General features: G+C 37.2%; 1 protein-coding gene across 1 annotated transcript in view; it reads left to right on the plus strand.

The window, feature by feature from the left end:
- Nucleotides 1-16,452, plus strand: part of LOC125658573 (phospholipid-transporting ATPase IF-like) — a 40,903-nt gene that overhangs the window by 14,391 nt on the left and 10,060 nt on the right. The window contains exons 8-21 of the mRNA XM_056150419.1: nucleotides 407-488; nucleotides 619-760; nucleotides 1,503-1,584; nucleotides 5,204-5,319; nucleotides 6,853-7,011; nucleotides 8,102-8,271; nucleotides 9,278-9,420; nucleotides 11,164-11,267; nucleotides 13,436-13,549; nucleotides 13,710-13,832; nucleotides 14,289-14,443; nucleotides 15,022-15,181; nucleotides 15,720-15,822; nucleotides 16,030-16,175. Coding sequence (XP_056006394.1) covers nucleotides 407-488; nucleotides 619-760; nucleotides 1,503-1,584; nucleotides 5,204-5,319; nucleotides 6,853-7,011; nucleotides 8,102-8,271; nucleotides 9,278-9,420; nucleotides 11,164-11,267; nucleotides 13,436-13,549; nucleotides 13,710-13,832; nucleotides 14,289-14,443; nucleotides 15,022-15,181; nucleotides 15,720-15,822; nucleotides 16,030-16,175 — 1,799 coding nt within the window. The remainder of the gene's footprint in view (nucleotides 1-406; nucleotides 489-618; nucleotides 761-1,502; nucleotides 1,585-5,203; nucleotides 5,320-6,852; nucleotides 7,012-8,101; nucleotides 8,272-9,277; nucleotides 9,421-11,163; nucleotides 11,268-13,435; nucleotides 13,550-13,709; nucleotides 13,833-14,288; nucleotides 14,444-15,021; nucleotides 15,182-15,719; nucleotides 15,823-16,029; nucleotides 16,176-16,452) is intronic.

Genomic DNA, 16,452 nt, shown 5'->3' on the forward strand with positions numbered 1-16,452 from the left:
GGGCTTCAAGGTCATTTTCTATAGAACTTACGACTAAGATCAAAATGGGCTTCAAGGTCATGTTCTACAGAACTTACGACTAAGATGAAAATGGGCTTCAAGGTCATGTTCTATAGAACTTACGACTAAGATCAAAATGGGCTTCAAGGCCATGTTCTACAGAAGAACTTACGACTAAGATCAAAATCTTCTTTTGCGATTTATTTTAATCTTTACGTTCATAAAATTGTGATTTTAATGTAAAGAAGAATTTGATTATGTAATTAAGTTGATTATTGTTTACAAGTATGTTACATTTTTAGTCGTGGTCGTAAGTTCTATTGTTAAACAGGGCCCGTTTCCACTTGTATGTAGATGCAGTGTTACATTATTGTGAAACTAAATATTACATTATGTGTATATTTAGGTTGTGCAATTTATACGGGTCCAGATACAAAAATGGCCTTGAATTCAAAGGCCAAAAGCACCAAGTTTTCCAGAGTTGAAAGGTATGCAAATAACTTACCACAGCATTGAAATATTTAATGAATTCGACATTGTAGTATATAATGAATGTAGCAGTGAAATATCTAATGAATGGTGTTGAACTTTGTTAATGTGGTTGACGTTTGATTTTAGAGGTATGAATAAGTACCTGATTACATTCCTTGTGATCTTGTTGTTGGAAGTATTAGCGAGTACTATTCTTTCGTACTGGTATATGGGTCAGGACAGTGTCGGGAATCCATGGTACATACCAGATGCCAAGCAGGATGTAAATGTAGGTGTACAATATGATTAGGGTACACAAGCAGAAACTGTTTATCACAAAAGTCATTATCGTAAAGAGATCTTATTGATAGACTTCTTGAAAGAGATGAAAATTGTATAGTGAAAACTGCCTAATCCGACACCGGTCTTATCCGTTTCACTGGACAATCCGACCCTCATTTTCGTTCTCAATTTCATATCTTCATTGTTTTTACACTGTTTATTCTGACACACAGTGCAATCCAACGAAACATTTGTCTCCCAGTACATGTCGGGTTAGGCAGGTTTAACTGTAATGATGTCCAGTATAATAGATTTATTCTATGTGAAAGAAAAAACCCATGTAAACAATTTGGGTAGGAGTATATATGTCCAATGTAGAGAATTGTGTGAAGATATATATATATATATATATATATATATATATATATATATATATATATATATATGAGTAGAAATCTATGAAACTGTGACTGTGTCATTGAAATTTTATTGTAAACCAACTTTAATTTCTGATGACTTGATTTTACCAGTGGTAAACTGGTTGGTGGCAAATAATTTCATAAACAACTGTAAAGATAATCTTAACAAATAGGAGACATTAAAGGACTGTTTCGCTGGGAAAAATATTCACGACGACAACGTCAAGAACCTCATGATAATTTCTCACACACGAATAAAAGTTGGTTTGCAGTATATTTATAGAGTAATTGGAATGCTTGATTGATTTTCATTTTCTTGTTTTTTGACAGGCTAAGAATGTGATATCAGATTTTCTCTCCTTCATGATTCTTTACAACTACATCATTCCTATTTCTTTGTATGTTACTGTTGGTAAGTATAAAGTAAAAGCTAGGCATGTATATATCATAAGGCATACTAATGGGAATCATCCATGTGATATTTTGGAGATATGAAATAGATATTTTGAAGTTCAATTCTTATGTGACAAAACCAGTCTAGTGCCATTTATCGTTAATTTATTTTAAAAATAAACCACTTTACCATCTGCCAGGATTTTTTTTCTACCAATATCACTGAGCGCATTGAGAACAAAAATTTTATTTTTCTGCCATTGATCAATCATTGAAAGATACAGATGTACCGAGAGTAACTATATAATCATGTAGTCGCTCAGAAAATAGTAAAAAAAAAAAAAAAAAAAACAATCGTCAAAATAAAAATACCAAAAGAAAAAAACCAAGAAGTTATATTTTAAGATCACCAGCATTTTGCTACAAGTTACATATGAAAGGTGAAGACAACGAACAGTGATCAATCTCCATAACTCCCACAAGCAATACAAAATGGTAAACACAGACCACTGGAAAAGTTGTACAAACATCCTCATCTATCAGAAAAGTTGTACAAACATCTTTAATTGAAGATGAAAAAGTCAAGTGTAGCATGTAGCTGAGCCAACATCGCTCACAATGTTATCCAAATTAGGCACTGAATAACAATGACAACACCAAGTTGTATTTAACCTTTTATTGTTCAATCAAACTATATTACACTAGTAGTGGATACGAATGGCCCCAAAATTTTTGTAGGAATCTAGGGAGACAACTAGTATACCAATGAACGGTGGGCAAAACTAGTGGCCTGCTTTGATGCGAGTGCCAGATGGGAACCAGGCTTAACATGGAACCACTCCATGTCTTATATTACAAACCACGCCTGGTGGCCAGGTATACAAGACCCAGTTTTTTCACCCTGTCTCTCGCTTGCTACTTGTATAAGTCACCGTTCAGTTTTAATTCCAACAGGCTTGTAGCCTCTCCTCCTTTTTATAGAGATAGAGGGGGACCTAGCTCTGACTGCATCGGACCCCAAGCATTAAGTGAAACAAACCAACACTCCATGACATATCACCTAGCCATGAGTAACCTGCCTTCATGCTTTGATGCAGATGGGGAGAGACACCCAGGTTAAGCATGAGCTTTTAATTGAGTGACAACCTACTATATATACAAATTGATGGAATACAACTTTGTACAAGTTGACTATAGAGATACCAATTAGTGGTATGAGCTACCAAATCATACCACTTCCTCTTCCTGTTTAAACCTCATTGAGTGGTAGCCATAAGCAGACAGCTTAGAAAATTATTTCAAATAATATATATGTACTAGCGGAAAGAAGAAAAGTTTATTTTCGATAGTTATTTTACCTGATTCATTCATGATTAGTTCATTGTTTCGGTTTCTCTTTACTGAATATATTTTGATGATTTTTGTTGTCCTATCATAGAAAGCGTTTGCGTGGATACCGTAAAAACAAGGGTACTCTACGCCGTTCCCGATCCAAATCAGTAGCGTGTGTGCCCACCCCTGACTTCAGTCGCTGTTCTTACTATCCTTATCATTGACCAAGGTGTTTATTGTCCTTTTAGGACTATTATTAACTCTTGATTAAGGATATGTGTGTGTTTAGTGATGTTAAATGGGACGTTCACGTTCTCCCAAACGCTACTGCCCAGCTCGTCCCACAAATGCTCGATTAAGGACAAATCTGAACAGTATGGTGGCTAATGAAGCACTTGGATGTTTTGATCCAAACTGAAAACAAACCCTAGCAACATGGGGCCTCTCGTTGTCTAGCTGCAACGTAAGCTTACGTTGGTGAACGACGTGTGGTCTCAAGACCTGATCCCGATCTTTTACTGATGTAAGATTGTCATAAATAACCAGGAGAGGTGTTTTCACGCCTTGATATATCCCTGCCCATCACATAACAGACTATCCCCGAATCTGTCGTTTTCCGTTACGCAAGCGTCAGAATATAGCTCACCACGATATCAATAGACACGTTGTCGTCCATCTGACCTGTAAAGCGTGAAGCACGAGTCGTCAGTGAACAACACGCGTCTCCAATGGGCCAATCGATTTATAAAAGCATGTGCAAGCAGCCACTGCATTCGACATTGACATCGCCTCTATGTAAGTAACGGACTAACATGGGGACAGCGCGACCTTAAATGAAACTTCAGCCACCGATTCCTAACTGTTCTTGAACACACTGGGGAATCAATCTCATAACTCCTACATGTATTAGGAATACAAAATTACGATTTAGGCACACACGGACCCTGGATATACAGTAAAACTCTGATATAGCGAATTTCTGGGGATCCTCTATAAAAATTCGCTATAAGAGTAATTCGCTATACGTTTATAGCGAATTCATACTTTAAATATAACGAATTCGTTATAAAACTGATTTGTTCTACATGTATACCAGTTATATAAAAAAGCAGCAATCGATATACTTCCGTTTGTATTGGCTTCAAGTGAAATGAAGCCTATATATTTCGAGAAGAAATATTTTTATACAAGAAATATACACATTGATTTATATATGATAATTTATCTTGATGGATTATTAAGTCATGCAAGAACATGTCGAGAGAGAAATGTCAACAAAAGTTTGCGCAATACATACATGTACAGTATATTGCAATTGTCATTTACTTGTTGCTTTACACAAATAATGGAGTGTACAATAAAACAAATGGAATCAAACTTCAAATTTAATTAACGAGAATAGTAAACAATACCGACAATATATTTCTTAAACGTATGTATAAGTATTGTTTTGCGTTAACAACCTTTTCGGAGAAAAATACAAACAGAAATTTTGTAATAAGTGTGGATCCTTTATGTCAATGGAAATCGATTGTTAAAAATCACAAAGAGTTTAAAATGAAAAAAAATAAATTCGTTATAAAAGGTGATTTTTACGTTCATTTTTAATTCAAGGGGAATAGGAATTTACTTCGTTATATCCGTAAATTCGCTATATCCGTGTTCGTTACAGACTCAGATTTTTATATAGAATATATAAAGAATTTGCCGGGGAAATCGTTTTCACTTCGCTATAGCCGTAATTTCGCTATATCCGTGTTCGCTATATTCGAGTTTTACTGTACCAGAGATTAGATCAGGTGCTTGGGAGGTGTAAGCATCCACTGTCGACCAGTCACATCCGCCGTGAGCCTTATAACTTCATCAGGTTAACGGAGTGATCTTTATTTGAAATGAGTATGTAAAGAACTACCTAGCAATCGGTATGAAACACGCCAGACAGCATTTGACCCAATGACAAGTTGTATTGGCAAACTAGATCGTTATAAAAACAATATAATTTGCGAAATGATGACTTTAAACGAGACTCTAGAAACCACTGTAACATTATCGTGTTTGTTAGTAGCCTGTCCCGATCAAAAACTGACCTTACGCAGAACAAGTACTTGCATATCGAATCACTTGAGATACATAAACACCATATGCAGGTGATAATACATTTTTTGTAGAATATTGTTATAATCAACGTATTTTCTAATGACAAAGAGAAGATGATCATATGGACCTTGATTGTTAAACGACAATAGGAAATTATCAGGCTATATGGATTTGTGCAATTTTAAAATCTGCTATATATTCGATTTCAGAGATCCAGAAGTTTGTGGGTTCTAGGTTTTTGCAATGGGATTTAGAAATGTATGATGAGGATTTAGATAACGCTGCCCAGGCCAACACATCCGACCTAAACGAAGAACTCGGTCAGGTTAGTCAATTTCTCACAATCATTATGCCTCACCACTGCCCAGGCCAACACATCCGACTTAAACTAAGAACTCGGTCAGGTTCGTCAATCTGTCGCAGTCATATGACTGCGGCAGATTGACTAACCTGACCGAGTTCTCACCACTGCCCAGGCCAACACATCCGACCTAAAAAAAAAAATTAAAAAAAAAAGAACTCGGTCAGGTTAGTCAATCTGTCAGTCATTTCTTATATTTCGTATATGCATTTATACACATACAAGATGGAATATCATAAAATTTTAATTTTTCATCTGTCCCAGGATTCCAAGACTGGTGTAAACAGAAGTCGTTCTTGATAAACTTGTCAAAAAGAACATATTAAACATCTTACATTCACTGTTTTTCTTTTCTTCTTATTTCTTATCATATTAACCCTTCCATACCACAACCATGTCAAAACAGGAAGATTCAATTATTTTTCTAAAAGTTATAGTGGATCTAAGAGGGGTGGAGGGTGTAACATAGCTTGTGAACACTTCTCCTATATGCCTTATCAGAGTTCATAATGTTTATGGTCCTGTCCATGCTTTCTCCTTCTTACCATGCAGTACATTGAAGGGAGGAGGTTTGGTGCACTCCAATTTGGGGAGCTGGGGAGACATTTTCCCCCAATAAGTTTCTGTACCTCCCAGCCCAACACATCACATCAAAACCTCGGTCAGTCAATATGTGTAGATGCATTTGTACAGATACAACACGGTAGATCATGAAATTTTAATTGATCATCTGTCTCATCTGTCTCAGGATTCCGAGACTGCACGTTAAGACCAAAGTCATTCTTAAGTAAACTTCTCAAAAAGAACATACAATGTATTAAACACAATCTCCCGTTCATTTTTTCTTCTCATTCATTGTCATGTTACCTCCCCCTCTCCTAACCACATGTTTCGATGAGAACTCTTTTGTGTATTGTATTACTGATGCCAGTCACTGGTTGCTTGGTAACAGAATACTAAACTGTGTGCAGACCTCGAGGTCAGTCATAAACATTTTTGTTTTACTTAGATTGATTTCATTTTTACAAAGACTAATATACTGCCACCAGTATTTCCAAGTTTAAAGATATCTCAATATTTCTACATCATTGATTTTATGTAGGATCAGAGGACATTAATCCTGCCATTATAATTATTCACTGATTTTTTGTGGGATCAGAGGACATTAATCCTGTCATTATAATTATTCACTGATTTTATGTAGGATCAGAGGACATTAATCCAGTCATTATAATTATTTACTGATTTTTATATAGGATCAGAGGACATTAATCCTGTCATTATAATTATTCACAGATTTTATATGAGATCAGAGGACAATAATCCTGTCATTATAATTATTCACTGATTTTATGTGAGATCAGAGGACAATAATCCTGTCATTATAATTATTCACTGATTTTATGTGGGATCAGGGGACATTAATCCTGTCATTATAATTATTCACAGATTTTATGTGGGATCAGGGGACATTAATCCTGTCATTATAATTGTTAGGTGGAGTACCTGTTTACTGATAAGACAGGGACAATGACAGAAAACGACATGCAATTCCGACGGTGTTCAATTAATGCAATCAAATACGAGGAAATTGGTGGACATTTACACGAGATGGCGCCACATGGAGGACAGAGCACCCCTGTGATTCGACTCACGGTAAGTAAATCACGGAGCCGGACTAACAGATGTTTGTGTGGGGATTTATAAACTTCTCATAATTAAAGAGTCTAAATTACTCAAACAGGCAGAAGAAAAGAAATCCTTTATTTACAAGGTATTGCCATAAATCCCCGCAAAGGATTTAGTTCATTTGCTAGCAGAAACCTTCTGAATTATGTTCCAAAGATGCAATAAAAATTTCGCATCATTTTATTTGGTTTTATTATCTGTATTCAAATAATAAGGAATATTGAGAAAACTGATTAAAAATATGCACAGATACAACTAATTAAGATTATTCACGGATGCGGTACAGTATGTTGTGCGATCGGTAGTAGACAATGTACATGTATTGTCATGCAATACTCTCAGTAATTGTAATTAAAAGATTTATATATCTCAACTGATTCGATATGCAAGAGCTTGTTCTACGTATAGTCAATTTTTAAATCGAGGCAAGCTACTGACAAACAAGTTGATGATACAGGGGTTTCAACAGTCTCGATTGAAGTCAGCATTTCGCTAATTCTATGGTCGTTATAGCGATCTAGTTCGTCAATACAACCTATGATTGGGTCAAATGCTGTCTGACGTGTTTCATACCGATTGTTAAGCCGTTCTTGGCACACTGATTTTGACTACGGATAACTCCGTTTACCTAATCAGGATATAGGGTTCACGGCGGGTGTGCCCGGTCGACAGGAAATACTTACTCCTTATAGACATCTGATCCCACCCCTGGTATATCTAGGGTCCGTGTTTGCCCAGCTCTCTATTTTGTATTCCTTTTAGGAGATATGTGATTGATCACTGTTAGTTATCTTCACCTTTTACTAAGACAATGCACTGATTGAAAAAACTGATTATGATAATACCCAGATACCCTTCTCTGATTTTCTGTTAAACTCCTACATTTGTATACTCATCTAGTATTGATGGGTTGATAAGAAATCATATTTTGCTTCTGTTAACCTAAATAAACTTTCCACGATCAAACTCTATAGCCATTTCATTGATCAGTGCTACAGCTGTAAACATTTTAAACTTGTATGACTGGAGTAGACAGTTTAGTCATTTGTCTTCATAGGCTGAGATAGACGAGTTTCTGGAGTTACTTGCCCTTTGTCACACTGTACGGGTCGATCACAGCGAAGCGACAGAGACGGGGGCGTCGACCCTCTATAGTATCACTGGGATGGACTACGAGTATCAGTCCTCGTCTCCTGACGAGAAAGCTTTTGTAGAAGCCTGCTGCAGGTAAATACAGTCTACTCCGGATATAATGAAATCCAGGGGACCGACCTGAATTGTTCATTATATCCAAAGTTCAATATAACCAATGCTGAACTACACAAATATTGCTACTGGGGGATTTATTTCAACTTCAATATAACAGATACTTCAATATAACCGACTTCAATATAAGTGGGGTGGACTGTAGCGATGTTATGTAAAGACTGAATGAGTGAATAGTATTCACACAGACACTCAGGCACCACATCTTAAATATTTATAAAAACTCTCGATTGAAAAACAGAGGAATGTCAATGAAAGATTCGTGGTCCGCATAAGTCTTGATGTGGGCATGTCTCCACATCATGAAATTGGAGGAAATCATCTTTTTGCTGTTAGACATGCGACACGCGGGAAAAAACCTATTCATTGTGAATTGAATTCACCACACTTCTTCGGATGTCACTTCGCTAACTGCTGGCCCGGATGCTTCTCCTGACCTACATTATAGGCTTCAGTTGTTACAGACAGCAGTTGGATCTATTTCTTCCATAGATATCGCTCATCGCAGGATGTTGCTTCTATGGATGGTGAAAAATATGGTCTCCGACCTTGATTTCATAAAAGATTTTAAAAATAGCAATTTAGGTCAATTTCCAGCTTATTTGTTACGTAATGTATGTTTATCAAAGGAATTTTCTCATGATATCAGTTTATATCTACAATTCCCCTGTTTAATTCCAGATTTTGATATAGCATCTGACCTCCAATTTATTTGTCGGTTTTTGTTGTCAAGGGGGCATATAAGTCTGTCATTAGTTAATAACAATCTTCACACATCAAATTCTTCTGATTGGAATGTGATTCATGATCCTCAGTCAAGGGTATATCGTAGTTAAACAGGGGTGGATTAAAGAATGAAGAATTCAAATATACTGCTTGTCGAAATAAACCCATTTTTGGGTGTGTCACCACACTGGGGTTTAATTCTTTAAGGACAGCTGCAGTTTTCGCTTCTTGATTTCTTTAGGTACGGAGTTGTTTTTCACGGTATCAGAGACGACCATTTAGAGGTAACATTCCACGGAGAGATGCGGAGATACAGATTGCTTCATGTTCTGGAGTTTGACGCCACAAGGAAAAGAATGAGTGTCATCATCCAGAGAGAAAACGGTATGAACATCACTCACGTGGTATGTCACTAATATAGTATGTCACTCATATAGTATATCACTCATATAGTATGTCACTCATATAGTATGTCACTCACATGATATGAATGTCACTCACATGATATGAATGTCACATGGTATGAACATCACTCACATGGTATGAATATCATTCACTTTTCTATGTAACATACTGTATCTATTATTAACTGAAGTTTTGTGTGAATGTTCATCAAGTTGGGTTTTTTGATGAAAGACGTAACATTTTCAATTAAATACAAAATATTAGAAAACTCTCCTTTTAGCTCAACTGACCCGAAAGCTCAAATTAGCTTTTCTGATTACCTTTTCTCTGTCGTCTGTCCGTCCACCTGTCCCATGGGGATTTGGGTTAGAATAAGTCCTCAGTACCCCTTCCTTGTCGTAAGGAACGACTAAATCTGGTAGTCCTTCGGGTGAGACAACAAAAACCAAGGCTCCGTGTCACACCAGATGTAACACGCTAAAGATCCCTCCCTGTTCAAAGACCATAAGTGTTGTTAATAGGCCTAACATTTGCAGCCCTTCACCGGTAATGTTGACATATCCATATAAGTGAAAAGCTCCCGAGCAGTATCTTAAACAAAATACAACCAACCAATAATCCTTCGTGTGTCGTAAACATTTCCAGAACCACTGGGACAGTTTCAATCAAACTTGGTACAATTCATCCATGGGTGAAGGGGATTCACGTTTGTTCAAATGAAGGGCCATGTCCCTTAAAAGGGGAGATAATCACGAAAAGGCAAAATAGGTTTGGGTCACTCAAACATCTTCTCAAGAATCACTGATACAGAAAAAAAGTTGAAAATTCCATAAAAGCTTTCTGACATAGTGCAAATTTAATTTTGTTGAAATCATGGTCCCCAGGGATAGGGTGGGGCCTCAATAGAGGATCAAAGTTATATATACGAATATATAGGGATAATATCTCATTATCTTTTCAAAAACCACTGGGCTAGAAAAATGGAAGTTTACATAAAAGCTTTCTGATATAGAGTAGATCCAAGTTTGTGCAAATAATGGTCCTGGGGTAGGGCGGGGCCGCAATAGGGGATGAAAGTTTTATATGCTGATATATTGGGAACATTTTTGAAGGTTTAAGCTACAACTTTCATGTTTTGTGTATACATTCTTTACGGAAAGACTTTTCATGTGATGTGTTGTTGCTGTAGTGTGATTTTTACCTAGACCTTGAAGCCTGATCTTGTGATCTTGAACTCAGACTTTGACCTACTTTTGATCAAACATAACCTATTGAATACATCAGGAACTATTTTAAGTATATTTTGTATATATATTCTTTATGCCAAAACCTTATCATACTTTGATGTTAAACGTTGTGACCTTGACTTCTAAGTTTGACAATAAATATGGTAAGGTTTTTCATATCATACCATGATCTACGACCTTCTAGTCTTGGTCTTATCCAGAACAGCAAGATCATATCAGTCATTGGTGTTGAGGCATCTCTGTATTAAGTAAAATCATTTTCAGTTATGCTGTGATTCTATGTAGCTGGTTTTGGCCACAATATGGGGCTAAATATTTTCATGGGAATAAAGATTGATAATAAAACTCACACAAGTTGAACAACGGCAGGGTCAGGATGACTCAAGTGACATATGTGACTCATAGACCTCCTGTTTCTGTTAAATTTGACATAAGAAACTCTAATATTTCCATGATAGATTATCTCTCTTGACAGGTGAGATTGTGTTGTTGTGTAAGGGAGCTGAAACAGCTGTATTGAAGATTGGAATTTCTGGGGAAATTGACAGAACCTATGATCACATTCACGACTATGCGGTGGCAAGTAGAATACAAACTCAGCTCTCTAATAGATATATCATTTATCAGGTGATCAGGTCTCCAACGGTCTGTTGGAATTCCCATGGGCACGAATTGTGCTCCTTTGTTAGCTGACCTGTTTCTATATTCATATGAAGCAGAATTTATTCAATAACTTCTAAGTGAGAAGAAAGAATTTCTTGCTGTGGCCTTCAATTCGACATTTAGATATATCGACGACGTTTTGTCTATTAACAATAATAACTCTCATTCATATCTCGATTTAATATATCCCTGTGAGCTCGAAATAAAGGACACCACAGACTCGTTCACTTCTACTTCATACTTAGATATTTTATTGAAAGTAGACATTAACGGCAAACTGACAACTCAACTGGATGACAAACGGGATGATTTCAGCTTCTCCATCGTCAACTTCCCATATTCATGTAGCAATATTCCATTATCACCTGCATATGGTGTTTATAGCTCTCAACTGATTCGATATGCAAGAGCTTGTTCTGCCTATAGTCAATTTTTATATCGAGGCAAGCTACTGACTAACACGTTGATGGTACAGGAGTTTCGACCGTCTCGATTAAAGTCAGCATTTCGCTAATTCGATGGTCATTATAACTATGCAAGGTTAAGATAACGAACAGTGATCAATCTCATAACTCCTACAAGCAATACAAAATAGATAGTTGGACAAACACGGACCCCTGGACACACCAGAGGTGGGATCAGGTGCCTAGGAGGAGTAAGCATCCCCTGTTGACCGGTCACACCCGCTGTGAGCCCCATATCCTGATCAGGTAAAAGGAGTTATCCACAGTCCAAATCAGTGTGCCAAGAACGGCTTAACAATCGGTATGAAACACGTCAGACAGCATTTGACCCAATGCGAGGTTGTATTGACGAACTAGATCGTTATAACGACCATAGAATTTGCGAAATGCTGACTTCAATCGAGACTGTTGAAATCCCTGTACAATCAACTTGTTTGTCAGTAGCTTACCTCGATTTAAAAACTATCTAGTTCGTCAATACAACCTATCATTGGGACAAATACTGTCTGACGTGTTTCATACCGATTGTTAAGCCGTTCTTGGCACACTGATTTTGACTACGGATAACTCCGTTTACCTAATCAGGATATAGACTCACGGCGGGTGTGACTGGTCAACAGGGGATGCATACTCCTCCTAAGCACCTGATCCCACCTCTGGTGTATCCAGGAGTCCGTGTTTGCCCAACTATCTATTTTGTATTGCTTGTAGGAGTTATGAGATTGATCACTTTTCGTTATCTTCACCTTTCATTATACGGTGGTCCCTGGCTTCTGGTCACATTATAGGGTTATAATATGTATAGAAAAACTCCTATAGAAAATCTTAAAGTGGTTATTTATAGCCACTGGTCTTTGTAAAGATGTGACAGCTAAGGCAGGCTTGGCATATGTTCAGAACAAATCTTTAAGGCCTCACCATGTGGCGGGTGCCCTATAGTAATAACTCTGTCTCTCAGCACTCTCTATGGCATGCAATTTTCGTGAATTTTATACAGGGATTTCAACAGTCTCGATTGAAGTAAGCATTTCGCAAATTCTATGGTCGTTATAACGATCTAGTTCTTGGCACACTGATTTGACTGTGGATAACTCCGTTTACCTGATCAGGATATGGGGCTCACGGCGGGTGTGACCGGTCAACAGGGGATGCATACTCCTCCTAGGCACCTGATCCCACCTCTGGTGTGTCCAGGGGTCCGTGTTTGCCCAACTATCTATTTTGCATTGCTTGTAGGAGTTATGAGATTGATCACTGTTCGTTATCTTCACCTTCATACATGATACTTGGATTAAGCACAGGAGACCCTCTTTATTTGTTTTGTCTTTACAGAGTTATGGGACTTTTAATATTTCAATATCAATAAAATAAAACACTTTCTATGGTATGCACTAATTTTCATAGAATGTAAAAGTAATGCTTGGATTTCTTTGGTAATGTTTCTGCTCATAGCACCTTCTATGTCAAGTGATAACTTTTAAAGTGTCCTGGGGAATATTTTCATGAATTTTATTAAAAATACTTGAGTTAGGGAGGGGAAGGCTTTCAGATTTATTGCTGGTACCTTTCTGACTTTCTGACTTTTCAGTTACCTACTTTTAATGCTCATTGATATTACAGCTTGGACTGAGAACATTGACCCTAGGCAAGAGAGTGTTGGCACCAAAAGAATATGAGAGGGTGAATGGCATGTTGACTGAGGCCAGGAGTTCATTTGACGGTTGGGATGAAAAGGTACACCATTGTTCTTACAGTGCAGAATAATCTAAGGCGGAATGCCTATCATGTGGCCGGGATGATACTGTAAATGTAGTTGTTTTATGAATGTGATGCATGTCGATCACAAATATGAAACAATTTGTTAATACAATACTTTTAAATGTGTTTTATCTAGTTGCAAAAGGCCTTCCTAACGGTGGAAAAAGACCTCCACATTCTCGGTGCCACTGCTGTGGAGGACAGGCTCCAGGACGGTGTCCCAGAAACCATCACCACTCTACGCAGAGCAGGCATCAAGGTAAAGGGCTTGTACAGTGTAAAGCTGCACTCTACGAAGAGCAGGCATCAAGGTAAAGGGCTCGTACAGTGTAACACTGCACTCTACGCAGAGCAGGCATCAAGGTAAAGGGCTTGTACAGTGTACCACTGAATCTATTGTTGTTATTAAGTTACTGTGTACAGTGTAAATACATCAACTAGAGTTAGTGTCATGTTTTGATTACATCAGGTTTCCTGGAGAGGCCCCGATTTATGCAGCCCTTCTTTCTGTGTTTTCTTTGTGAAATATTGTAACTGATGGATGGAAACATATTATGTTAGAGAGTCAGTGTTTAGGTGTATGATGAGATATCTTTTGAGATGCCTTACAGGTGTGGGTGTGGATAGATTTTGAGGGATGTCTTATATACAGGTATATTACAGGTGTGGGTGTGGATAAATTTGGAGGGATGTCTTATATACTGATATATTACAGGTGTGGGTGTTGACTGGTGACAAGGAGGAGACGGCAGTCAATATCAGTTATTCTGCTGGACACATCATCAATGGAATGGAGGAACTTCGTGTGACAAAAGCCACGTGTGCTGATCACAAGAGATGTGGGGAGGAAATCGCTAAACATATCCACAGGTAACAGAATAGTGGATAAATCATTAAACATCCACAGGTAACGGAATAGCGGAGAATTCACTAAATATCCGCAGGTAACGGAATTGTGGAGAAATCATTAAACATATCCACAGGTAACAGAATAGTGGAGAAATCATTAAACATATCCACAGGTAATATAATAGTGGAGAAATCGTTAAAAAAATCCACAGGTAACGGAATTGTGGAGAAATCATTAAACATATCCACAGGTAATATAATAATGGAGAATTTGCTAAACACATCTATAGGTAACGGAATAGTGGAGAAATCATTAAGCATATCCACAGGTAACATGATAGTACAGAAATCATTAAACATATCCACATGTAACGAATAGAGATCTGGTGTAAAACTATCCCTTGTCTGTATTCTGATTCTGTTAGAATTAGACACCTTACTTATTTTCTTAAAATACGCCTCACCCTCATCTGTTAACATGTGGTCATTCTTTGAAAACAAATCATTTATAGTTAACATATTTAATACATAAATGAATATGTTTATAAAGGTATACCATACATATGCACCATAAATTGTTTTCTCTGTAACCTTTCCAGAATTCAAGATTGGAGTCCTTCCAGCCAGCAGTTTGTGTTGATCGTAGACGGCTTTAGCCTGACTTTTGCCCTTGGAGAGCATACTGAAGTATTCCGAGAACTATGTCAAAAGTGTGCAGCCGTTTTATGCTGTAGGATGTCCCCATTACAGAAGGCTGAGGTAAAGCATGTCAGACAGATCAAAAGATGTACACCTCTGTGTAGAGGGCAGAATTATCTCCAAAAGTAAACTCAGAGTTAATCTTAATTTGTTATAACTATCTTACAAATAAAGGGCCCTTCTGGGAGTTTAGGTTCATTTCATTCGATTAAGTCAATAAATATAAAAAGTAACAGAGACGATGGTTGTCTCTGCTAGGGATCGAACGTGGTACCTCAGGCACGACAGTCCAGTGTTCTACCAATCAAGCTAAAAAATTAACACAATAGTCAGAGCTAGTAGGAGGGTCACATGTTTAATATTACCACAAAAACAAGGCCAGAGCATCAACATTTAAGATTATATATATTGTTTGCAGTATGTTGTATAAATGTTGACAACTTACCTCTGTATGTAGTAAACACTGTAATTTCAATGATCAGCTGTTATGTGTTGGTGTGAGTTTCAGTGATTAGTTGTTATGTGTTGGTGTGAGTTTCAATGATTAGCTGTTGTGTGTTGGTGTGCGTTTCAATGATTAGCTGTTATGTGTTGGTAGGTTGTGAAGATGATGAAGACTGCCAGCCATGCCCCTGTAACAGCAGCTTTAGGAGACGGTGCTAATGACGTCAGCATGATTCAGGAAGCACATGTTGGATTAGGTATGCATGCTTCATTTTATTTTCCTCAGTTTGTAAGAGTTTGTGTTCTCAATTTTGGTTCATATCTAACAGTATGATTATTAATTTTTTGATGAGTAACTAAGAGATACATTTTTCTAGCATTAATGAGAAAATAGATGGTTTCAAGTCATAGATGGTTGAAATGTGAAATGTGACAGTAATGGATGATTGTTTGTGAATGAACAGGAATCATGGGAAAAGAGGGGAGACAGGCTGTTCGTAACAGTGACTACGCATTCGCCAAGTTCCGGTTTTTACAGCGTCTTCTTTTAGTCCACGGCCATTATTATTACCACCGACTGACAACTCTAGTTCAATATTTCTTTTACAAAGTAAGCATTAGCCTCATATCATTATAAGTAGTTATGGTTGTAGTGACATCTCATGATAAATAATTGATCCTAGTGTTTGCAGTGGCATCTTACATAAGTAAATGACTCTATGATGGTAATGACGGATTCTGATAAGTAATCAATGCTATGTTCTAATGACATACTTATGAGAGGTGAAAATAATGAAAAATACATTTTACATTAGATTTTTAAAACCCTGTGTGAATTTTTTTCACATTCTTTAATTGTCCAATACAAAAAGATTTTGTAAACCCAG

This window comes from Ostrea edulis, chromosome 9 (assembly GCF_947568905.1).
Source record: "Ostrea edulis chromosome 9, xbOstEdul1.1, whole genome shotgun sequence".
Lineage (NCBI taxonomy): Eukaryota > Metazoa > Mollusca > Bivalvia > Ostreida > Ostreidae > Ostrea > Ostrea edulis.